The sequence below is a fragment of the Nicotiana attenuata genome, chromosome 6, assembly GCF_001879085.1.
Source record: "Nicotiana attenuata strain UT chromosome 6, NIATTr2, whole genome shotgun sequence".
Taxonomy (NCBI): Eukaryota; Viridiplantae; Streptophyta; class Magnoliopsida; order Solanales; family Solanaceae; genus Nicotiana; species Nicotiana attenuata.
Genome location: NC_031994.1, coordinates 78341549 through 78367302, shown reverse-complemented (window position 1 = coordinate 78367302; position 25754 = coordinate 78341549). Strand labels below are relative to the sequence as shown.

General features: G+C 37.6%; 1 protein-coding gene across 4 annotated transcripts; it reads right to left on the bottom strand.

The window, feature by feature from the left end:
* Window positions 5243–16261, bottom strand: LOC109227288 (E3 ubiquitin-protein ligase RKP). 4 transcript variants are annotated; one of them, XM_019392395.1, is made up of 11 exons: window positions 15943–16261; window positions 13825–15526; window positions 11810–12625; window positions 10526–10686; window positions 10245–10383; window positions 9499–9582; window positions 8721–9005; window positions 8466–8597; window positions 7485–7684; window positions 6505–6706; window positions 5243–6085 (listed from the first exon to the last, which is right to left on the bottom strand). In XM_019392395.1, the coding sequence occupies exons 2-11, from the start codon at window positions 15325–15327 to the stop codon at window positions 5783–5785; spliced, it is 3825 nt and encodes a 1274-aa protein (XP_019247940.1). In that variant the 5' UTR covers window positions 15328–15526; window positions 15943–16261; the 3' UTR covers window positions 5243–5782. The 4 variants fall into 4 exon arrangements, with proteins under 4 accessions (XP_019247940.1, XP_019247942.1, XP_019247941.1 ...); XM_019392397.1 differs by having other exon boundaries at window positions 15963–16261; XM_019392396.1 differs by having other exon boundaries at window positions 15992–16261.

Genomic DNA, 25754 nt, shown 5'->3' with positions numbered 1-25754 from the left:
AAATTGTCTTGTATCCACTATAACTGGGAAGCAAGCCATCAAAGACTTATTCTTCTGGCACATTAACTTCTCATGCCTGTGTTGATCCTCCAATTTATGGTAATTTCTGGAATACATATATAGTTGGGTGCTGAGAGAAAAGGTCGTTAAGTTTTTGCATCTGAACATTTCTTCAGCACATGATATATAATGCAATCCTACATACATGACAAGACGATTCATTCAAATTCTTTTGCATTGAAAAATGAATAAATTAAATTATATCGCCAATCAATTCCCTGTATCGGCTCATTAGTTCTTTGAGTCTCTTTACTTGCATACTATTTTTGTGCTTAAGTCTCTTTAGTTACTTTCATTACTGGGAAGTTACCGAGGAAGAAAGAAAAGGAAGATTTGGAAAAAGCAAAATATTCTCAAGTGATTAAAATTAGAGAAACAAGTTATAAAAAGAATTTAAACTTGAAATATATTCCGCATTTGGACTTAAGGACTAATTTTTTTAAATACTCAGATATTATAGAAAAAAAATTTTTCTTTTTACGATCGCGCGAAGCACGGACAAATTTGCTAGTTCTCTATAAAAGAGTTTATCATGGGCTCTTGTGGGAGATGGTTAAGACATAAATTAAAGTAAATTGATATGTGTTTTATTACTATTAATTAACTATGATTCAATTTAATGGTTTGTGCAAGCATCGGATGCGGATAAATTTTTACTAGCTAATCCACAAACAAATGACACCTTGATAGTTAACATTCTCGAGCGTGCTGTAATAATTAACATACTATAGTTTAAACCTTAACGCCATTATCGTTAGCCTGGTCTCTCTCTATATATATAGACCATAACTTACGTCATAGCTTTGATGTACATCCTTTTTTTCTTTCCCTTACGCCATAAGCCTACACCACTTCAAAGGGGTGGTTTGTCTCTCCTTTTCTGTTTTTCTACTTGGAACTAGAAAGAGCCCGAGTCACACTTATTTCGGAAAAGGGTTAGATATGTTTCTGTACTATTACAAATTAGTTATAGATACCCTCCGTTATACTATTCTTCATTATCTAGCCCTGTCGTTATACTTTTTAATATTTATGCCCCTACATCTAACGGGCCTATTTTTAAGTACACGTAGTACGATTTTAAACAGTCTAACCATCTATCCTTTTACCCTAGCCATTCATCCCCAACCCAATAGCCTCCGAACGCCCACAAAAAGACCTGAACTTGTTTTTTTCTCCAAAACTAGGGGGTTGCCTCACCTGTTGCGAGTTCCCTCTGTTTTCTCTCTTCACCTCTATTTTTTTTTCAATTAGCTAATTGTTTGTGTAGCTTTCAAACAATCCAACACAAGTCCTCTGCTGCATTTTATTTACTCCTTAAATTCTTTCACGTTCTGAAGAGAAATACTCCCTCCGTTTCATATTAAATGAGGTACTTTCCTTTTTAGTCTATTCCAAAACAAATGACTCATTTCTAAATTTGGAAATAATTCAACTTTAAACTCTTCATTTTACCCTTTTTGCCCTTAATGAAAAGCTTTTATAGCCACACAAATTGCAGGCCCGACGAACCTTTTACCCTTAAGCTTTTAAGACCACAAGTTTCAAAAGTCTTCTTCTTCTTTTTTCTTAAACTCCGTGCCGAGTCAAACTATCTCAAATAATATGAAACGGAGGGAGTATTACTTTTGTTCGAAATGCATCTTAGATTTTCCTCTGTTACTCCCTATCCCTTTCTCAACTTTATGTTGGTCGACAATTTATTCCTTCCCTAAATTATCAAGGGGTGCCTGATATTAGTGCTTTGAATACCTTGTTAATGCACATATTTTTTCTTATCACCCCCCCGAAACTTGTCACGGGCTATTAGTTACAGCCTTAAACTATTCATGGTCTTAGTTACCCTGCTCAACTAGGCCTTTTGGGAGCCATTACCCCTCTGGATGCTGATGTGAAAAATTATGTGGGTGCACTCACCTGCCACGTGAATTTTTCTGTAAATGTGGCATTTTTTTGAAAAATAAAATATATTTTTACCTTTTTAAGTATGTTACTTTTTAGATAATTTTTTCCGAATACAATTTATAATAGAACTTGGATAGAACTACATTATTTAGGCTAAATTTTTTTATTTGGCTAAAAGTAATAAAGTTTTAGTTAATCTTTTTTTTTCAATTTGACCTGAAAATAAAGATTTATACAATTGAAATAAATAATCAAGGCATCTAAAAAGTTACAAAAATACATAGTTTGAAATTAATTATTTTGGCTATAATTTTTTATATACTCTAAATTATGGTGCTCTAAAAATATAATTTTAACTTTACCTGAAAAAGTAAAATACACAATTGAAATAAATAGTCATTGCATCAAAAGAAGAAATAAAAAGAGTGAACAATTGCAAGAAATGACTTATTATTTCTAACATACTTATTTTTCTAAAAAATACTTATTGCAGAAATGCATGGTAAGGCTGTGTAAGATAGACCCTTGTGGTCCGGCCTTTTTCCGGACCCCGCGCTTAGCGGGAGCTTAGTGCACCGGGCTCCCCTTTTTTTTATTGCTCAAAAAATTTATCCATAGAGTAAGTTATTTTTTGTAATTGTACACTCTTTTAATTTCTTCTTTTGATACCGACTATTTATTTTAACTGTGTATTTTTACTTTTTTCAGGTAAATCTGTATTTAAAAAAAATTAGAGCACCATAATTTAGAGCTATATAAAAAATTATAGCCAAAATAATTAATTTCAAACTATGTATTTTTATAACTTTTTAGATGCCTTGACTATTTATTNTTCTTTTAAGTTTTAAGGTACTAAAAAATTTAAAAAAAAATTAGCACTTTAAAATTTTATTATTTTTAGCTAAATAAAAAGATTTAGCCTAAATAATGTAGTTCTATCCAAGTTTAATTATAAATTATATTCGAAAAAAATTATCTACAAAAGTAACATACTTAAAAAGGTTAAAATATATTTCATTTTTCAAAAAAATGCAACACAATTTGCCACATCAGCGTCCAGGTAGGTAATGGCTCTCAAAAGGCCTAGTTGAGGGGATAATTAAGACCACGAATGTCTAAGGGTGTAACTAATAATTCGTGACAAGTTTGGGGGGGGGGGGGTTTAAGGGGTTATTTGCCCTCCTTTTTTGTTTTTCTACTTGGAACTAGGAAGAGCTCGAGTCATACTTATTTCGGAAAAGGGCTAGATATGTTCCTATACTATCATAAATTAGTTATAGGTACCCTCCGTTATATTATTCTTCATTATCTACCCCTGCCGTTACACTTTTTAATATTTATGTCCCTGCATCTAATACGCCTATTTTTAAGTACACGTGGTACGACTTTAAACAGTCTAACCATCTATCCTTTTACCCTAGCCATTCAGCCTTGACCCAATAGCCTCCAATTCGCCCACAAAAAGACCTAAACTTGTTTTCTTCTCCAAAACTAGGGGGTTGCCTCATCTGTTGCGATTTCCCTCTGCTTTCTCTCTTCACCTCCATTTTTTTTCAATTAGCTAATTGTTTGTGCAGCTTTCAAACAATCCACCACAAGTCCTCTGCTGCATTTTATTTACTCCTTAAGTCCTTTCACGTTCTGAAGAGAAATATCACTTTTACTCGAAATGCATCTTAGATTTTCCTCTGTTACCCCCTATCCCTTTTTCAACTTTATGTTGGTCGACAATTTATTCCTTCCCTAAATTAAAGGGGTGCCTGGTATTAGAACTTTGAATACCTTGTTAATGCACATATTTTTTCTTTTACGTACTACATATCTGATACAGATGTGTAGTATCTCATATTTGACATTCAAATGAATTTATAAGACCTTATTTTACTGTACTCAATTATTTAATACTCAAATAGTTTCACAATGTGCTTTATATCTACTTTTAATTATGAAATTTATGGTTTAAGAATGAGTGATCCCGAAGTAATAACAATATTTCATCGAACTTGACACTTTTTTAGCCTTTGATCTTCAAGACAAATTAGAAGATCTGGATATGGTTCTTTTTGATAATATTTTTTGTATTAACTGTTGAAATCAAAAGAAATGAATACTATGTTATATCAACGTCATCCTAACCTTTTAACCAAACAAAGCACTGCAACTTACTTTCCTCTCTTCAAAGCCATGACAGTGTTCACCGACACTAATGGAGCCTTGACTTGACGGTCATCATCGCAAATGAAAGAATTAAAATTATAAAGTGATATGAAAAAAGAATTGAAATAAATGTAAAGAAGAATAAGTTTCACCTATGAGTGAGAAAAATCGTTTTTATCTTTTAATAGAAATATATGAAAAAGAAATTAAAATAAGTGTAAAGAAAATCAGTTTCATCTATTGCTGAAAACATTATTTCCCTCTTCCGCTAATCAAATACCAGTAAAGTTTTCTTTTTTAAAATGATGGGGCCAAACCCTAGTTTTGAAGAAGAAAACAAGCTTAGGTCTTTTTGTGGGCAAATCAGAGGCTATTGGGTCGGGGCTGGACGGGTAGGGCAAAAGGGTAGATGGTTAGGCTGTTTAAAATCGTGTCACGTGTCCTTAAAAATGGGTCCGTTAGATGCAGGGGCATAAATATCAAAATGTGTAACGATAGTGGTAGATAGTAAAGAATAGTATAACGGAGGGTACTATAACTAATTCCTGATAGTACAAGGACACATTTAGCCCTTTTGCGTACTTATTTAGCAAACTCATAGCAACATCATCATCGGTAGCCTGGCTTTTCGAATCTCTTAGTCCAAAAGCATTTTTCTCCAAAATTAAAAGACACTTACCGTCTTTTCAGAGAAATACAAGGCTAAGGGGAAGCCAAAAGGATTTACATGGTTAAACACCCACATGGTCGTTCGGCAGAATGCAGGAGGCTTCACAAACCACGGTTCTAAGCAATCCTTCTTAATCCTCTTTGCAGAAACCAAACATGACTTAGAGCCTGTTTGGATGGACTTGTTTTAAGTGACTTTTAAGCCAAAAATAGCTTTTAAGTCATAAGTTAGGAATTCTAACTTTTGGCTTTTGGCTTGTTTTTGCCATTTTAGCTTAAAAACAAGTGCTTAAAAGTACTTTTTTACTTTATCCGAACACTACAAAATGGCTTAAAAGCTATTTTGCCTTAAAAGCACTTAAAACAAGCCAATCCAAACGGGCTCTTACAATGTTCAGATTTTTCACCAACCTTTGCTGCTGAAAACAGGTCTTAGAAAGAAGCAAGATGGTTAAAAATACGAACATAATTTTACTCCATGTGTGTCTTTCCTTGTGAACCCTTGAAGTTTTCTATGCTTTGTAGCTCTACCTACCCCCTCTCTTGTATAAATTATTTCCCAGCTTGTACAAACAAGCTCGAGCCAAAATTGTGCAAAAGTGCAAAACAAAGGAAAAAAAATTGAACAAAAGAACATGATTTTCTTCAAATTGACACCTCATATATTCACAAAACAATGCCCTTGCCTCCACTACAAAAACTTTTACCCAGAGCGACGCTGCCCTACCATTCCATCTTCTCTGATAGATATATACCTAGCTTATGACTTCTATTCTAAATTGTAGAGCCTAAAAAATAACTTACCTGAAGGTATACGCCTTATACTAGGATCTTTCTTGCATCTCTATGGAACTTATCCAGCAAAATTCACAGCTCGGAGCCCTCAGCTGACAGCTGAGTACTTGCCTATATCTAACCAAGTCACCAATCACCGGGAAAAAGAAACCCACCTATTAGTCCGTCCTTGCTTTTCCAAGTTCGAGAAATGACCTCAATCTGCATTTACATCAGTCCTCAGAACTTCTAAAACTGATGCATTGCAAAAGAAACATCTCTCACAATTCAGGAGGTGTCTGGAAATGCAGCCGAAGCAAGAAACATGAGAACAGGGCACAAATTGAGCATTTGCTTGACATGCATAACAGATGCAGCAGATGCTGTCATCATAATCTGTTTCGTCCCCATATCCTATTCTCTCAAGTTCTACTACCTCTGACTGACAGATTAGCAGACTTGAAAATTTCTCCAGTTGCCTGATTTTCTTCAGATAATCATCTCCCCTGAATAAGCTAGCCTGAAATTCGTGAAAAGAAAGTTAGAATACAGATTAGGCAACCCAACAATTAATATTGAAACCCTTAAAAACACATTCGCATATATAAGCAGTCACCAAAAACAGCAAATGAGCACAGAGATGTCATTTACTTCAGGGACTTTAGTAGGGATATCTAGTCAGAGAAGCAGAAAAAGCCACCTAATCTTTGGATCTTCGATGCAAAATTATCTCATGTAGGCCTAGGTGATTTCTCCCTCTCTCCCTCCCTTCATCCCTCCCTTAGTTTTTTGCTTTTTAATTTCCAAATCTAAAACCATAGACCCAGGACAATAAAAATGTAAGCAATTTTGTTGGCTCTAAACCCATTTTTCATACCAGTGTGAAACTGGAAGTAGCCTAGGGAATTATCAAATTAATGAAGTGGAATAGCGACTAACCCAATTGTACTCCAAAAGATACTGGAATCCAGAGACTACAGTATCAGGGCAGTCCATACTGGCAAAAATCCCAACCATGTCATTCTGTCCAGTTTCTGATTCCCTGCTAGCATCGATCAAATTAAGAATGATTCCAGCAAGGGGTGCTAAAATCATCCCTTTACTGACTTTCTCTGGGGACTGACCTGGACGCCTTAGGAATCTGCAAGAATAACACAACTGAATACCAAAAACAAAAAAAGGAAACAACACACAAGCACACACACACATAGAGAGAAGGGCTCAACAGTCAATACCATGCTAACAGGCAAACATCTCATTTTGGTGAAAATAAATGCAAAGAACCAACTACATTTTGATAATGCAGAGCTAAGATGAAGGCAAGCACAGAATTTTTAGGTCAACGCAAGTCTGCAAATTGAAAATTATTTTTTTCTTGTCAGAAGTATCGTGTTTCAGTCTTCTCTCTCCTAATATCAATCTCATTGCTCGGCCCACGGTGCTTTGATTCAAAGGTAAAGCAAGTAAAGCGTTAGATGTGCGATAAAAGCACAACATCAATTCAAACCACGCCGCTGATTAAGGCCTAGTATATAAATAGGAGAAGGGTCGAGGGACGGGCGATACTCCACCGAGTTCCATTCCAAAATGCCAACTAGCGATGGGCCAGCTAACCCATAGGGATTTCTCGGTTATCGAGAAAAGGTATCAATCTCATTACTTGAGATGGTGGCTGCCAATTTACTATTTGTAGGTGAGTCAACTAATTCAGAAAAGAAAAGATCTCATAAAGGAGCAGCTCAACTCGTCCGGAGAATAAATCAATGTTTTCATTCAAATAAGGATTCATCTTTGGTTGTTTTGGAGACAAACAAAATAAGCAGGAAACAATTAACTCCATACTCCCTCACTCGAAAGATACCTTATAAATATATAAAATCAAAATGCTAAAGGTGTTTAACATAAATGATGAAACTTACAGGTCTAAAAGATCAGGATCAGCTGCAGAAATTAAGTGGTTCAGTATAAAGACGATAACTTCAGTCAGCCTTCGCAAATTTGTATCTGCTCCAGAGAGAAATGCTCGAGGGATCTCATGGGTACAAAACTCCAACACCCTAGCAAGATTGCATGATAGGTCAAATATGACGCTGCATTTCCTTTGCTGAAACTCCAACACCTAAAAAGCACAATTGACACATTTTAATACAGACATAAGAAAAAAACAGTAACAAAAGATTTCTTCAATCCATAAAACTACTATTCCACCTGCGTAGACAGTATGCAAAAAGTCGCCTTCACTTAAAAACACCCCCCCCCCCCCCGGTACTACAAATATCTTCTAAAATGTAGGTAGACACTATAAACTGATGTGATGAAAATTAAGTTCTTTTTTATTTCAGAACTGTTGAGAATATTCCTTTTTTTACAGGTACAATATTATACTAGATGACTTTCATTAAAGAAACCATGATCAGAATATCGTCAGAAGCAATTCACTAAGTATACCCTAAAAAAATTCCGGAGGTAAATAAAACATGCAGGGTTAACCCTTTAATTTGTATCCATACTCTGTCATATAGAACACAACCTCTCAAACATATCAGAAAATTACAAAAGCTATTACCACGGGCAAATTAGAAATGACATACAACAAAAAGACAATGTAATAGAAGTCAAATACACAGAAATTCCTCAGTGTGGTCGGGTGAAAAGAGAAGGATAAGAGGAGGGGAAGTAAAAGTAGAAGGCTAATTGTTTGGTTAAAAGAGAAGGAGTATGAATATGAACTTTTCCAAACTACCTGAAATAGGACAAACAGGACATCATTTTGGTGTACATAGCACTACCACAAAACAACCGTAGGTAAATGATTAATCAATGAGCTGTACCCTCTCTAGATCCCCTCTTCTTCATTGATCCAAACATAAAAGGATATTAGATTCTGAATGGAATAATACCTTGTAAGTTTCCTGCATCTCGCGAATCGAAACTGAGAATTCTGTCATTGCCCAGCTCAGAGTGTTGAACAAACGATTCAGAAAAGTAGAAAATAATTCTTCATCATGACAGCAAACCTCCCGCAATAATTTCTTCACATTAACAAAGCAGCAGAGTTAGATCTACGAGCTACTCTAATTTTTTCCTGGGAAGGAGGGATAAGCAGGATAAAAATGATGACTGTCTAGACAAAAGATAAATTATCACCAAGTCACCTGATATATAACTGATGAAGAGGAAGATGATTCGCCACGTTTTGATGAACCAAAACCTGAACCCTTGCACAACCGGAGAAGTATATTTGTTACAGGAATCCAAGATCTATTGTCAAAAGCAGACAGTAGTGCTTTAGGCATTCTCTGCGTTGCGGCTTCATTGCATTCAAAAGTAGCCAAGAACTCCTTGTACTGCACTAAGACAGAAATAGACTGCAGAAGAAGATCTCGCATCTCCGCACTGGATATCCTTGGATCATTGAAGTGGGTGACAGCGAAAGTAACCTGAAGAAGGAAAAATTAATAGCAAATACACGTAAAAGAAATGAAGCTAAATAAACTCGCACATAACAGGAAACAAGTACCAAAAGAAATCTAGCATTAATCATGTGGATCATTTCGGAACCAACCAAGCAGCTATAGTAAGAAAATCTTTTTGTGCAAATATTTTTTCTTATAAACACTTCTCTTTTGTTACGTTAGCTTTAGAGGGTGTTGATGCGTTCTATTTCAGCATATTAAAATAAGCAACTATGCAAATACCACTGGCATTATAGACTTAGTCCTAAAAGTACCATAGGAAAAAAAAAAAGCATGTGACTAGAGCTATGTTGCTCGGACTCTCCGAAAATGTCGCCGGGTGCGTGTCGGATCCTCCAAAAGTAGTGTATTTTTGGAGGATCCAACATGGGTGCGGCAACATTTTGGAGAGTCCGCGCAACATAGGACTAGAATGAGAGACAGAGAGACGAACAAGAGATGGAGAATCAAGACATACAAACGACGTAAGTCCTTGCTTGAGAAATATTGTGGCAGGGACGAAAGGAGGGTCACTTTTACGAAGCACATGGAAGCAGTCCACCTGTCATTGAGACAAAAGAAAGCAAGATTACTTTCAAACATTGTGGCAACTAACAAACCGACCAAATAAATGACATGAAAATAGCTGGCAAAACATTTGCTAATGATGAGCACTTGAAAGCATAAAGCATTTTCCATATTTCTATGCCCGGAAATACAGCTACATATAGACAACAGTTTAAACTTTTTTCTCCAAGCTCTTCCTTTCTCTTTGCAGGTCGGTACACAAATGGACATGAAAAAGAAAGTAAGGGAAAAAACAGAATGTACAAATACCACAATGTACATTATATAAGATACGTCAGGTTGTTCGATCCATTCATGCCCATTATCCTAAAACTACCAAACACAGCAGCCTAGTAATGAAAGGTGCAGAGACAGAAAGGCAGATGGAAGCAAGGATGGAAGGAAACCGGTAGGCAAGAAAAAGCTTTGGTTCACTTGGCTACTGTCTTTCACGAAAAGTTGTAGGTCCTTCTCGGCTTCGCTATCCACACCTGAAGAAAGTCAAGTGGCACTAGCAAAGAGGTAGAGAAAAATTCATGCTCAAAATAAGAAGTGCAGTAAAGCATATGCACAAACGATGAGTCACTCTTTGATACAAGAAAAGGGCCAATTATGGTGGAGTTCCAAAATAGCATGCAGAGTAGGAAATTTTATTACCAAGGTTTCCAAATAGTACTCAGGAGTATAGATGAAGACAGAGTCCTCTTTGCTAAGAATTAAAAGCAACTGAACAATCCACATGCATGCTGCATACATCCCCCTCTGCTTCCACCGAGAAAATAGAGAAACACGATACCTGTTAGATGATAGACAGCAAAAACTAAGCTATACCTCCTTGAAAGCAGACAGCAGCTACTCATTTAATATGGAAATATACTGATGCATGATAGCCAAAACATTATTTGGAAATACAACAAAACATGTGATGATCATATTACCAAGCACAATGTCTGACACAATCCATTACTTCTTCTCTGTATACGCTACGAGCCTCCTTCAGACGTTTTACATGTTCCCCGCAAACTTTTTCTCTGATCTGCTTATCAGTTTCTTCTAGAAGAGAGATCGACTGTGATTGCCGAGACATATACGATGACGCCTACAATTGAAATAAGAGAATCACTCAAATATGATGTAAATCCATGAAACATGACAAGGAAGAAAGCGTTCTTCCGCAGCAATGAATTCAAGTGACGTCAGAATGGAATAAGAAAAGAAAGGTCGATTGAACTGGCAGGACAGAAACATATTAACCAAAACAACAACAACATCCCAGTTTATTCCCGTAAGTGGAGTCTGGGGAGGGTAGGATGTACGCAGCCTTACCCCTACCTTGGAAGGCAAAGAGACTGTTTTCGGAAGACCCTCGGCAAACATGTGAACCAAAAATGAGGAAAAATATCAGGAGCCATGTCCTCACACAAGAGAAAAGCAGATAGAACTAGTTCCGCACCTACCATATCAATCAAGTATGCCTTAATCTCATATTTGCATGAATCCGTCAATCTCATATTTGCATGAATCTATCATATGAATCCTCTATGTCCACTCTGTTCAATTTATGTCCTTCTATTTGGTATCAGAGAATTCATCATGGTTAGACTAATTTTACACTGGCCGTCAACCTACCTGAATCCTGCTCCCACTATTTGCTAGGGCCGTCAACCTCGCCACTATTTTGAAACCTACCATATCATGAAATACATTCTCATGAAGAGAGACAGCACGTATAACTGATCTAACATCCAGCACATAAAACATGAAATTTGACTTCTGGCCATCTCCCTCAGGCAGTACACTATCAAATTCACATATAACACCTTAACTAGGGGGACAACATAAATAGATGAGATCGCTCATCATTGCATTGGACATTAATTTCAAACAAGCAGGACAACTTAGAAATATGTGATCATTGATCATTAATCATATACAGGACATTATTTTGCAAGGCCAAATGTTGATCAGGTGGTTGCTTTTAATACTTTACTCGGGCCAAAAGGAGGTGCAATGCACATCAAAGGCCACTACCTTAGCTTACGGTTCGCAAAGTAGCTTAATTAAACGCCACCAACATAAATCCCTTCATTTCATGAAGTGCCAATAGGGAACAGCCAAGAGATCAAAATCATGGTGCCTTTACCTTATCTGCACCACTCAAATATTATATGCAAAAAAGGTAGCTTAATCACTACATTTTAGTAAGGGGAAAATCTAGTCACCTGCTTGAAGTTGGGTGCAAGACCTAAATGATACAGCAAGAGCATGGCATCAAGTAGCTCCTCTTCTTTCAGTGTTGCTGAAGAAATGCTGTTCTCTCTGGAAACATATCTCATTTGCTGCATAGGACGGAAGCCAAAGTCTGATTCAGACTGGTCACTTGTGCTTGGTTTATCCGCTATGTCATCGTTCAAACTACTGGTGCTGCATTCTGCAGCAACATGGGCAGACCTCTCACCAATAGAGCTGCAATGTCCCCGAGAACCTTTTGTCATGTGTCTGATAGGAGCTTTTGATATTCTTGTAAAATCAGCATCATAAGTAGAACAACAGCATGGCTTCTGCTTACTTAGATGTGTAACCCTATCTTCTTCATCATCCATACACCCTTCTTCCCACCGAATTACTTCCTCCTGCTGCTCACTACCAATAGGATGGGACTTTGCTAGGTGATTATATGAACCACCAAGCCTAGGAATATCAACCCGATGAGGATCATTCTTGAGAAACAAGCCTACAGGAAAAGTTTGCTGGCCTCCTCTGTGTAGAAAACCAACATCAGATGCTCCAGAGTCCTTCATCCAACCACAATTATCCCCAAACCCTTCAGACAAGAAATGGAGTATGACACTAAACACAGAAACAAGCACAGAATTGCTTGAAACACCAGGAGGCGGCAAATTTCGATCTGCACCCCTGTTTTTAATTAGAATGTTTTGTAAAAGTGTCCTGAATACAGAGCCAGGTAGCTGAGGAGGTGCTGTAGGTGGCATGAACTGCATTACCAGGCGGCAGAGGTCCCTCTGCTTCTCTTCAACCTGCAGAAGGAATAGGTTGAATTTGCTTGTGGATGAAGAAATATATAACGAAATAGCAAGCCTTTCTAGACTTTCTAGTAGAAGGGATGGGCATGTGTGATGCAATGATTCTTTGATGAAACATGATCAGCAAAAACTGGTTGATGCACTTAGCACAGGAACCAAGGCAATTTCAAAAGCCAGCTAAACAGAAAAGCTGGACAAAAAGATGATCCATATATACACTAAAATCCATCATATCATTGTCCAAATGTATGATTAAAAAAGAGTAGCCAAGCAACTATAATATTATGAAGAACGTTAGACTTTAGCCATCCAAAATCATGCAGGACTACGTGGTGCAGTTTGTTACTTGCATAGCCTTATTGGGAAGATACACATATAATTTAAGGAACTACATGGAAAAGTTTGAATACAAATGACTAATGACTTGATGTTTTTAATCTAAAAATGCCACCTTTTGCCAACAAAAAGACCAAGCAACATAAAAAAGAATTGTCAAGGCTCCAAAAGGTTAGATTTCTTGTCTGTTTTTATGTGCGTCATGGAGAAATATTTTTACTTAGGAAGTCCGAAGCCAGCTTTATGGATGAAGATTCAGTACAATTTCCTGAGCAAGACAACCAAAAAATTTTCTCTTTATTCTGACCGGTTCAACTCAGTGCAAAAACTGGATCAAGTAGGAGTGCTACAATTCAAGTTAGAGCTCTAGAACATCTGGCTGAAAGAATTGCAATAATTTCCAAATTGCTGGATGGATAAATGGTCCTATTAAACTTGATCAAGTGAGGAAATATCAGTTTTAATAGTCAAGTCATGCTTTTGGCTGACAGGTTGGAGTAGTTTTTAAATTGCTACATCCAAAAATTTTGGTGTTATTCCTCCTCAGCAAGCAGTTCAATCATAATAGTGAAACTGGAATAGGACATCAACCTTCAGCTGCTCCTTACATTGCTGACTACCATATTAAAGGATTAAAGCTTCCATTTCAACAAACAATATTCTGTTCACGTATCCTTTAAAGACATTATAGAACAAAATGATCATGTTTAACTTGTTACAGGACCTTCTTGGGATATCCACCATATTATTCAAGTATAACGTACTAAGAACCAACATGAGAATGGAACGGCATAGGACGAGGAGAGAAGCACATAAAAATGCCAACATAAGTTCAGTTCCATCCACAAATAGAATACCTTGTTAATTGCTTCTGACAAAGCGGTTGTAGTCAGGACCAGGCTAGCCTCATTTGACATATCCTCACACGAGCCAGGCCACCATACAGAAGGCATCAGACCTTGAAGATCCTGCTTATTAGGACTCTTCCGAGACAAAAAACCTTCAAACAAATGGTCAAAATCTGAAGATTTCCACCATAGTATCATCATTTCTTCCCGCCTTAAGATGTGGCATGCCAAGGCCAGATATGTATATGAACCTGAATAAGGACAGTCTGTGAGGCTCAACAGTGCTGTTTTACATAAGGTCGAAAGTGCACTTATAATATGTTCAAACAAAATTCTTGACTCGGAGAATTCTAGCAAAGAGTCGAGTATGCTGTCCAAACTCATATAGTCATGTGGAGGATGTATCCTAAAGACCTCCATTATAAGTGATAAAAGTGGACCACAAGCTATGTACTTTGTGCTTCCATCTTCAGCAGCAAGTGCAGAGAATAACTCCTCGCATATCCCACGAGAGACAGGATGAGAAAGTTTTTCAAATGACACAAACCTCTTCAATCTTCGCAATTTTTCAACAGAACTGAACTCTGCCCTTCCCACACGCTGCATTTCAATTAGCCTTCCAAAACAATTAAGTAAATCAGTAGCAAGTGAACTACTGGTTGGTGGAGGCTGAATGGGAAGAAAACCTTTCACTGGGTACCTGAAAGGAATTTCCCCAAAGTTTAACTCACAACGTTCACCTTGAGAAAGAGAAATTGCTGGATAATATCCCAATCCAGGTACCATCTTACGAATACCAATAAATGCTACACCAAGAGAAACTCCATTTCGGTAAAATGATATCTCATCACCATCCAAATCAATACAACATCCAATCACATCACCAACAACCCATGGCTGACCATAACACTGAGCTTCCTTATTCCATTTACTGACCCTTTTTCCATCATATGCATATGAATCGTCAGCGTCACCCACACCCTTATGATCAGTGAATGGGCAGGAAAGAGTCGCCCAGCCTAGCTGTTGTATACCAGAAGTTTCAAGAGTTACTTCATACATCCATTTCCCTTTCCAGACACAAGCATTGGCCCTTGCACTGCTGAATAAAGAATGACTCTCCACGAGCAAGGGCGGTTTGACTATCCGAAGATCACCACATATGCTCGATTCTTCTATTTGAATAACCTGATGTTTACAACCATCAGCAGCAGTCAAAACCCCTTCTCTTTTTCTCTCCATACCAGCCTTCAGATTCATTTGGTACTTCAGGAATTCATTCTTTATGACTGAACGAACCACTTTAGCATCTATTGCACTAGAAAGTGGTTTGATAGATTTGTACGGAAGATCAAAGATGTGCTCAAGGGTTCTCTCCACAGATTGATCGCCAAAATTATCACAATACGAAATAAGACGAGTTTTCTGGGAACTCTCCTTCCTATTTTCGCCATTCAATACCACAGCCAACCCAGAAGAAAGGCCACCAATACGTAGGCTGTCTTCTGCCATTAGCAACAATAGTACTCCAACAGCAATCAATCTTCACTCGCCCCAACCGCGAAACAGCATCAAAAGTCTCCAGTCAAAACCGAGAAGCAGAGATATCAATCATTCAACTGCCTAACGAAAAATCCAAATCTCGAAATGGAAAGGAAACTAATCCACTAAATATTTCCCTAGAAGCAATAAAACTTACAGCTCCTTTCTCCTACAAAAGCAAAACAAACAAACTCAGAAAACTGATAAATCAAAAATAAAGGCTCTAAACTCCAATTAGAATTAAATTTTGAGCTTTGACCTCCAGTTAATTGCAACTTTAACCTCTAATGATTGTTCAAACAGACTAAATACCTAATAGCAGTATTGTCAATACGATTTTGCATATTCTCATCTCACTCCACCGCTTAAATTCCAAGAAATCATAACCAGAAATCAAAACTTAAATCGTACTAGCAATTTCGAATTCAATTCACAACTCATACTGTACAAAATACCACAAATAAATTAAAACAAATATGAATAAATATATAAATAAAACAGTATAAGCTATCATAGAGGAAACAGAAATAACGGAAGTTCAAAATTGAACGCCAAAAAAAAAATGAAAATAGTAGAACTACATACAGGTAGAGAAGATACTATACATATATACAAAGCAAAAGGCTTTTTTTACTTTAAGCTGTGGTGGTTCGAAGAAATAGAAGCGGCGGCTGAAGAACAGTGGGGTTATTCAAGTACGCCATTGATAAATGAAGAGAGAGAAAGCAGACGAGTTTTCTTTTTTTTTTTTTTTGGTTAGAGAGAGAAGAGGAAATGAAGAGTTAGGATTTGATTTTGATTTTGGTTTTGTTTTTTCCACTTTCTGTTTTGGTGGTTTTTTTTGTGTGTGTGTTTTGCTTGCCAAAAACTTGGGAAGTAAGAAGAAAATGAACCTACGGGGGAGGGGGCACAGACCATACGGCAATAATCCCCAACCCCTGGCCGCTAGGAGCAGGTGGTCAGTGGTGGCCCGACTCATATAATTTTATTCAAACTTTACTTTTCATGAATAGTAATTTTATTTTTCGTACACCAATTGTATTGTTTGATGGTCAAAAACATGAAACATTATAATGACTTATAATATTTAATCATTATATCATATCATACTATATTAAAAGTATGCACACCTAAACTGAAATGTAAAAGACGAAAAGATTCTTTTATGTAAAGATACTTATAGTGTTTAATTTTTAATAGCAATCATCCTCTATAATAATATTTAACTCGAATGATCAAGTTTTTTCATATTAATTTTTCATGTTTATGTTCTCTATTACAGTTTCGCTCTAGCAGCCAAAATATTCAGAGTAAACGAAGTTTTTATGTAGAAATTTCAGTTTTTATCTTATTTTCTTTAAGAATATAATTTTAAAATGTGATTAAACGATGAAAATTATGATTCCTATAGTGTCACGAGTTGAATTTGATGTCAATGATCATCTTTTTCTCTTCTTCATGAATATCAGTCTAAGTGTACAATGAAAAGATAATGAAATTGTGATTCAAAATCATGGTGTAATGAACATAAAGCCAAAGCAAAATAATAGAAAAAGGAAATGAGAATGTAAAGGAGGACCATAGACCGAATGTGGGGGGCTAGGTGTTTAACAGCCCAACTTGCCCTGGTCCTGTTTCGGCGCGTTTACTGCACAAGCCCTAGGAATGTATGGAAACACGTGGCAAATAAAAAGAGGGACTTAACTAAAATATATCCGTTACTTAACTTTTTAAAATATTGTGGTACTCGTGTAAAATCTTCCAAAAATACACTATTTTAAAAAATTCGATACACACCCGATTATATTTTCAAAGAGTTCGAACGACATAGTTGGTTGTCTAAACTACCCAACAGTGGCTATGGGTGACGACCTTAGCGAATCACTAACCGATAACCCCGAGTCAATTTGGTTTGATGTTAACCTACGGGATAGATTAGTTACGATTCTGATTCTCTCGCAAACGAAAGGCTGTGCACTTTTCTTCTTCTATCAACACGTGGCACTTGCACTGGATAATTGAATCTGTTTATGAATGGTTTAAATTTTCTGTTTAGTTAGCTGACCGAAAGTACTCGAGGAGTATCAAAACAGTTTTGAATCTGATAATAAGTAGGAGTAATATATATTGGAAATTACAAAATATTATAAAAATAATAGAGTTCCAAATAAGTCGGGGTTGGATATATGACCACAACCTCAAAAATTTCTGTCGTTTTTATGATTATTTTGTGCCTTTCAATTCCTAAAAAAAGTTTGACGAGAGAAAAAATTCGTGCAGCTAGTGTGGGAAGTGCCTTGTTTTTTCCTAACAGCATATAGCTTGAGAAGCTCAAATTCGATTAAGATGGGTTTAATTCTAGTTATATATTTCCTTTATAGGTTATCCTTTTTTTCTTTTTCGTGGTAATCCACTACTATTAGTTTGGCTGTTTGGGAAAATAGGGAAAGTTAGTTCTATGTAGACTGTTTCAAGTTTGGTCCAGTTTGTGTTTCTAAGCAAACCTATAGGGAAAGTTAGTTCCAATTTTGGTCCGGTTGCAGGCATGCAAAATTTATTGAATTTAAATTTAATAAAATAATTTGGGCTATATTTTAAATTCAAGATATATTGGTCCAAATAAATACTATGGGCTAATATAATTGAATTAATTATATAAGTCCAAATACATATGGATTAAATAAATACCTTAATCCATTGGGCTAGCCCATTTAACTGGGCTAATGTGATGAGCTCACTTCGTTAAGCCTAAGATGCCATCCTCCTAGAGGCCCAGTTTGGTGCCACGTGTCAAATGACGTGGCGCGCCAAGTCAAGCGGAAGAGCCAACAGGACCATGCCACGTGCCAAAATGACAAGGCATGCCAACTCACATTAAAAGGCCAATAAAATCGTGCCACGCATGCAAGTGACATGTTCTGGCCAATCAAATTCAGCCATGTCACACTTCAATTTGATTGGTCGGAAAGAGTTTGTTCTTATCACAACTCTTCCCTTCCACAACTATAAATAGGGGTCTTCATAACTCAGAAAAGAGACCAGAAGTTATAACAAGAAGCAAGAAACAGTTTGTGGATCAAACGCTGCAAATTCCTCCACAAGTTTCAAGCTTCAAGTTCAAGTTCAAGGAATCAAGCATCAAGTTTAAGTTCAAGGAATCAAGGTCAGGTTCAAGCAATCAAGCTCAAACTCAAGAACAAGATCATCGTTCGAGGCAACAAATGCATATTCAAGATCAAGCTCAAAGGCCCTTGAATTTATTTGCTACTGAAAAGAAGAATCAGAGGATTCATAGAGATTGTAACACTCAAATATTTAAAATAAAATACTACAATTGTTGCGATATTTTTCGGTCTTGATTTTATTTTTTCGACGCAAATTTATTGTCTACACGACCATTACTACCTTACTGGCGTGCATTTAATGTTTTGGGGATGTGAACCGACGGGATATTCCGGTCACTTGAAGCACCTACGTCATAGGAATGACATCATCATAAGAGGTTCCGGAGAATCGAGGTTCAAATTGTTTCTTATCATCTTACTCTAAGAAATGCGGGGACTATCTATATACGGCCGAAATCAGGTATGCCGGATTTTCCGAGCTCGAGTGGTCGCTTTAAGCCCGAGTTTAGATAAGGTCGAGTTCAAGCTCGATGGACCAGACTGGAGCTCGAAGACAGAGTGCAATGCGCGAAAATTGAAGTACGATGGATACCGAAGCCGAGTATGCTCGACCCCGAAATAATACCGTTATGGGTTTGTAACAGAATGAGCGAGATTCCTGCCACATCCCCAAAATCATGGCGCAAATCCCGAAATAGAATTGTACGATTCCGTACTAGGCGGTTAGACAGTTGTCCCAATAAGATTCCTTACTGTAAATGGAAATGTACCTTATTTAGGGCTCCCCTATTATATAAAGGGGACCCCAATTATTTTGTAGACATCATCTAATCATTGGCAAAGAATATATTCTCTACTTTTCGCTCATTGTTCATCAGAATTGTACTTTAACTTTATTGTTCTTGCTTTACTGTTCTTGCTTCATCTCGAGGTCACTGAGCTCGAGGTCGATACTGCCTAAGTAACACTGGTTTGATTCACTTATTTATTTCATCTATATTTTATACTTCTTGATTATTAATTGGTATTGAACTAAATCACATATCTTTAAAACCACAAATCAAATTTAATTGTTACTCGTATTTTCGAAGTAAACATTACCAAATTAATGTCTTGACTTCATGGTACCAGTTCAATTAATATCCAGCAAAGTAATACAAAGGATAATTGTGGGAATTAATGTGAAGAATACTACTATAGAATAAGGGATTTCTAGTTGGGAAAATAACCAAATTTATTTATGTACTATTCAGATTTGTTTAATTTCGTATCTTATTACACTTTTGGTCCATTTAGGTTGCTACCATTAACAAATTGTCTCCTATTTATCTTTGTAACTAACCGAGCTCCAGCCTGAAATAGGTAGATTCCACGTATTTAAATAACTGGATGCTTTGAAAATTTTGCCTATTTTTTTAAAATTTATACGGGCAATGCATTTCATGAGCAAGAAATACAACAATAATAATAACAAAACAAAAAATGTTAGTAAAATTTCATAAGTGAGGTATGTGAAGGTAATGTGTACACAGTCTTTACTCCTACCTGATGAAGTTAAAGAAGTTATTTCGATAGACCCTCGATTCAATATCCATGAACAAGAAATAAAGAAGCAAAATAGTAGCTAAATGCAGTCTTAAATGAGGATATAATGTTAGCTTTAAAGAAATAAATAGTAATTGTTGGGTTGACTTAGGAGTGGAGCCTCAACGGTTACAACAATCCTTATCATGCTTGTAACACTTGGTAACCATATCAACCATAAAATAGTTGTGGACGAATTTAAAATTGTCATGACTATGGGCAATTTTGGAAATAATTCAAATATACAACGGTACTTTTGTTAGAAGACTTGGGGAGAAAAAAAGCAAAAGAAATCAACTGAGAGAGAATGTTGGTACTAGATAATGGAGTACGTGACTTAGTAAAAGACAAACAAAATGAAATATTTAAATAAAATAGAACACACTAAACAAGGTTAGGCATACAAGACTTGAGAGCTCCTTGAAGTTTGCAAATTTTACTCTTTTGCATAGTTTGATATTTACCAAGATGTCCTCTAATTTCCGTCTGAGAAGTAACACTACTAGAAATAAAGTTTTTCAGTGTGATGACAAAGCACATACAATGGGACAACCAACAACAAATACCAGCTCACTATAGTGAACACGCACTGAATAGTAGTACTAGTTCTAGAGGCAATAACTCCTGTATTGATGAAATACTTTTAATCTCTAACATAGATGCAATAGCATCACCTCCTCTGTACCAACACTTTATATTTAATGCAATTATCTTTTCAACCAAAAAAAAAAAAGACTTCTTTAGTCGCCACAAAAGATAAATGTCACGTACATACCACCTAAAGTATATTTTCTAGCGTATTTGTTTAGTTTTCTGACGAGTTAGTCACCGCAAAAGCTAATAATAAAATAAATTATCTTTTGTATTGATTAAGCTCGTCACAAAAAGTAAACAAATACATCAAAATAGATCTAAGGTCCCTATTCAAACCGACGACATGTAGGTCGCTACTAAAATTTTGTGGCGACATCATCACTGAAAATCTAATTTTCTATAATACAAGCAGTTATCTTAATAAACTCCAACTGTAGTATAGGAAGTTGTATAATTGTATTATAATAGTCGTTTAAAGTATAAATAATAATAATATAACATGAGATAATCAATTGTTAAATATTGTAAGTTTCTAATTTAACAATTTTCTGATATAAAATAAATAGAAAGGAATTTATGAGATAACAACTTTATAATTAATGTGTCCGTACTGATGACACATTAAATTAGATTAAAAGTTTAAAAAAAGTAAAAGAACAATAACTGTGGTAAATTAATGATGCAATGATATGAGATGCAAATGGGTGAAGTGCACAACAATTTCTTTTTTTCTTTTTATAATACTAGTGTTCGAGTTAGTTTGGGCGTACTTTGATTATTTCACCATGTAAGTGCTATCTCTCATATATAGAAGTATTGAGTAAATACATCATCAATATTAACCAAATATGAAAAAATTACCTTATAGTTCTCGTCTCTGCTAGAAATGAGCACAAATCTCTCATAATTTTCTTCAACTCCATTGATCGTGTAGGTCATGCGGATGCACATGCAAATACAAATGAACGAGCAATTTTAAATTTGTATTACTTGAATTAACAAGTTGTTTACCTCAAAAATACGAGTAACAATTTAAATTTGATTTGTGATTTTAAAGATATGTGATTTAGTTCAATACCAATTAATAATAAAGAAGTATAAAGTAAAAATGAAAGAAATGAGTGAATCAAACCAGTGTTACTAAGCGGTATCGATCTCGAGCCCAGTGACCTCGAGATGGATCAAAAACAGTAAAGCAAGAATAATAAAGCTAAAGGACAATTCTGATGAACAATGAGCGAGAAAAGCAAGAGAGTATAATTTTGCCAATGATTAGATGATCCTTACAAATGATTGGGTTCCCCTTTATATAATAGGGGAACCCTAAATAAGGTACATTTCTATTTACAGTAAAGAATCTTATCGGGCCAGATGTCTAACCGCCTAGTACGGATTCGTACAAATCTATTCCGGAATTTACGCCATGATTTTGGGGACGTGGCAGGAATCTTGCTCATTCTGTTACAAATCTGTAACGGCATTATCTCGGGGTTGAGCACACTCGGTTTTGATACTCATCGTACTTCGATCCTCGGACATTGCATTCTATCTTCGAGCTCGAGTCTGGTCCATCGAGCTCGAACTCGACCTTGCCTGAACTCGGCCTTATGACGACTCCTCGAGCCCGGAAAATCAAGCATACCTGATTTAGACCGTATACATATAACCCCGCGTTTCTTAAAGTAAGACGATAAGAAACGGTTTGATCTTCGATGTTCAGATACCTTGATTATGATGTTAATCTCGTGATGTCAGCAGCTGAAGTGATTGAAAAGTCGTTTCTACATAGTTCCCAAGGTCATTAATTGGAGGCGGCTGATGGTTGGCTATTTGGCTTCCCCAACACGCTTAAGTGGCTCTATAAATAGGCCAACTTCACGATTTTTGCAATCCTTACTTCTCAAATCATTCTTAAAATCCCTTTAACTCCTTCAACTTCTTTGATTCACCCTTCTCTCAATTTGCTCTTACTACAGCATCTACTCATTCTCTTCTCTTGAATTTACAAACCGCAATGGCTAAAACATCTAAAACTGTCCCTCAAAAAGAATAAGCTTCTTCATCATCGCGGTCGGCCAGAGGTAGAGCAGTGGTGCCACCTCTTATTGAGGAGTGTATTCCCCCGCCGTGCGAGCTAACTTCCGATTTCAAAATCAACAAACCTGCATCGACACCAGGCCGATGTGAGCTCATGTCCCGATACATCTGCTTGATAACCGAAAATGAGCTCGAGCAGGTGAAAGAGGACTGCAACTGGAAGAACAAAGATGTAGTGATCCCTACCCCTGAAGAGGACATCACTACTCATAAGGCAAGGTACTTAAGCGTGTATACCTACCCATTCACGTTAGGTCCTGTAGATCTAGCTCTGGGTCCCATTGACCCAGTGATTCTTGATTTTTCCCAATAATACCAAGTGACGCTTGGCCAAATCTACCCTTCATTCTGGCGCATCGTTAACCTAATAGATACTTCTCGAGCTTGGTCGAGGGGATGCCTTTCACCCTCCACCACCTGATCAAGCTATATAGGCCTCGCCTTTATCGAGGTGGTCTAATAAAACTACAACACCGATCCACGAAATCTCTCTTCTCCAGCATCGATGAGGACAAGGACCGAGGATGGATGGGTCGGTTTGTCCAAATCGGGACCTCCGACTGATTCCTGCTGAGAGGATGCCATTCCTCAAGGAATGGAACATGAAACGTAAGTACAGGTTTATAGATAGTGACTTTACTTTCTGCTTTCCCTATTCTCTCTCGACCTCATCCTCTTCTCGATCTAATCCCTTTCTGATGATGTAGCTGTTGCTTGGTTTCCTGGTGTGGTCCCTGACCTTGAAGGTTGGGTTCGGCATCTGGCCTCTACTTCTTCATACGCGGAACGCAACTGGCGTGACCTGGCCAAGGGTCGATGGGAGGCTAAAAACCATGGTGAGTTCTCTTGTTTGCATACTTATGTTTCTTAGTGAAATACTTAATTTATCTTTATGCAGGCCTCGGAAACGTCGTTGCTATGTGCCCCCCCCCCGCCCCCGGTGAAGAAGAAATCCAAAGCCCTCCAAGGAAACGAAAAGAAAGAGGGAGTCGCCTGAAAATTCTCCGAAGCCAAAGAAAAGCAAGGCTCGAAAGCCTAAGGCCGATACAATGGCCCTGTCCCCAGAAACGGCCCAATGCCTTCGGGATAAGGTTGAAGAGGGGGAAGATGACGACTGCCTGTTGGTAGTTTCGAAAAGAGGAAGCACTGACGCTTCAAAAACAACTGAACCGATGCGGTTCATTCTCGAACTGAAGAAATCTTGGAGGGGAGTTCGAGCAAAGTCCCCGAGCCATCGGGCAGCAAAAGAGCACCTCGTCTTGGAGGTCATTTGGAGGGTGCGACCGAGGGGCCCGATTCCGAGGCCCTCCAAAGAGAAGAGAATGTCCCTAGTGGATCGCTTGGGATAATCAACGTAGATGAATCGCCGCCTGGTCCTGAGTTCTCCGAGGGACAATTCCGAGATGCCCGGAACATGAGAACTCCCGATGTGGGAATGAGCCACGAAGGGAATGATATCTTCCGAGAGTGCCTTGCGGGGGTCTAAGATGGTCCTGACCCAGATTCTTTATTTATTTTGGATGAGGCCCAGCGGATTTTCAAACAAGTAAGTTTCTGCCCTTAAAATTACGCCTGCGCTTTATCCTTGCTGTTTTGAGTCTAACTTTTCCCTTTTGTGAAGGCTATGATGCTCCATCGAGAAGCGTTTTCCAAGTCTCTCACCGAGATTGCTCGATGTGAGGCCGAGCTCAAGAAGCTCACGGAAGAGAGGGATGGCCTTAAGCGCCTTTATGTATAGAAAGAGAAGGGGTCAGGGATCTCCGAGTTGAGTTGGCGAAGGCTCATCGAGAACAGATCGAGCTTATTAAAACGGTAATATACCCTTTGAGGATTTGTTATGCATTTATCCGATTAGGTGACTAACACTTCAACTTTGCAAGCCCAGCAGAAGGGCGAGCTGGTGGAGCAGCTCCGAGAGGAGCTCAAGATGAAGGATGCCGAGACCCTGCGATGGAAGCAATGTATGAACCTTCTCGCCTCCGAGAAAGATACTCTTCGGGAGCAGCTAAATTCCATTGAACTCCAACTTCAAAGTGTAAAGGAGGAAAGCCTGGCCCGAAGCTGCAAAATCGATGAGCTCGAAGCTAAATTCGTTGCTGAGCTTGCAAAGGCCAAATCTGATGCAGAGGTATTCGTGTCTTCGTACCGAGCTGACGCTGAAGCAGCTAATATTCGGGCACAGGATATCTCTACTATGGCCGAAGTTAAGTTATCATGTGCTCTCGACCATGCCAGGCGACAGTCCCGGAGAGAAACCCCCGAGGAAGTGCACGCTCGTGGCTTCGACCTCTCAGCGTACATTGAAAATGCAAAGACTTTGGAGGAAGAGGTTGTCGCTTTGCTCTCTGATGATGAGGATTCTTCTAGTGGCTCCGAGAGCGGAGGAGATGAAGATGAAGTCCCCGAGGAGGAGGTTCCCGAAGACGCGGCTCCCGGAGATGTAGTTCTCGAGGATGTGGCCCCGAAGTAGATTAGGTTCCTTTATTTTGTTTTTGTGTTTTTGTGCAAGGGCCCCTCGTGGGTATTGTAAATATCTTTTGTAAACATCTCTTATAAAAATAAAGAATCTCTTTGCTTCATCTTCGATTTGTATTGGATTCTGTTTCGTCTTCATTTGTGAAATATTTGATGTTATAACTCTAATGATCAGCTCGAATATTGGCTTGGACTCAGAATATAATAAAACCTTTGGTTTTTTATTGATCAATGGGCGAGCTTTATAATAGAATACCTCTTATGGTTTTTGTTAATCCTCGAGCTAAGCTTAAGTCGATTTGATACGAGCTCGGGATGATGGGACTCTTGAGTCCAAGTTGAGTGAGAGTAAGGTCTCGAACTCCGCATGCTTCGACCCTTAGGATCTTTTATATTGGCCCTTAGGCTCTTTTTGGTCGGCCCTTAGGCTCTTTAAGTTGGGCCAATTCGTCCTCTAAAGCGGCTATAAATTTTCACTCTTTTCGGCTAAAAGACTTAGTGAAAATTTTTCTATGCCTTAGC

Excerpts from the sequence above, each read along its gene's own strand:
- LOC109227288 (XM_019392395.1), bottom strand. The coding sequence starts at position 15,327 with ATGGCAGAAGACAGCCTACGTATTGGTGGCCTTTCTTCTGGGTTGGCT. Across the intron at positions 12,626-13,824 it reads TGTCAGAAGCAATTAACAAG|GTTGAAGAGAAGCAGAGGGA; the intron begins GTATTCTATTTG and ends TTCCTTCTGCAG. Across the intron at positions 10,384-10,525 it reads TGTGTCAGACATTGTGCTTG|GTATCGTGTTTCTCTATTTT; the intron begins GTAATATGATCA and ends ATCATCTAACAG.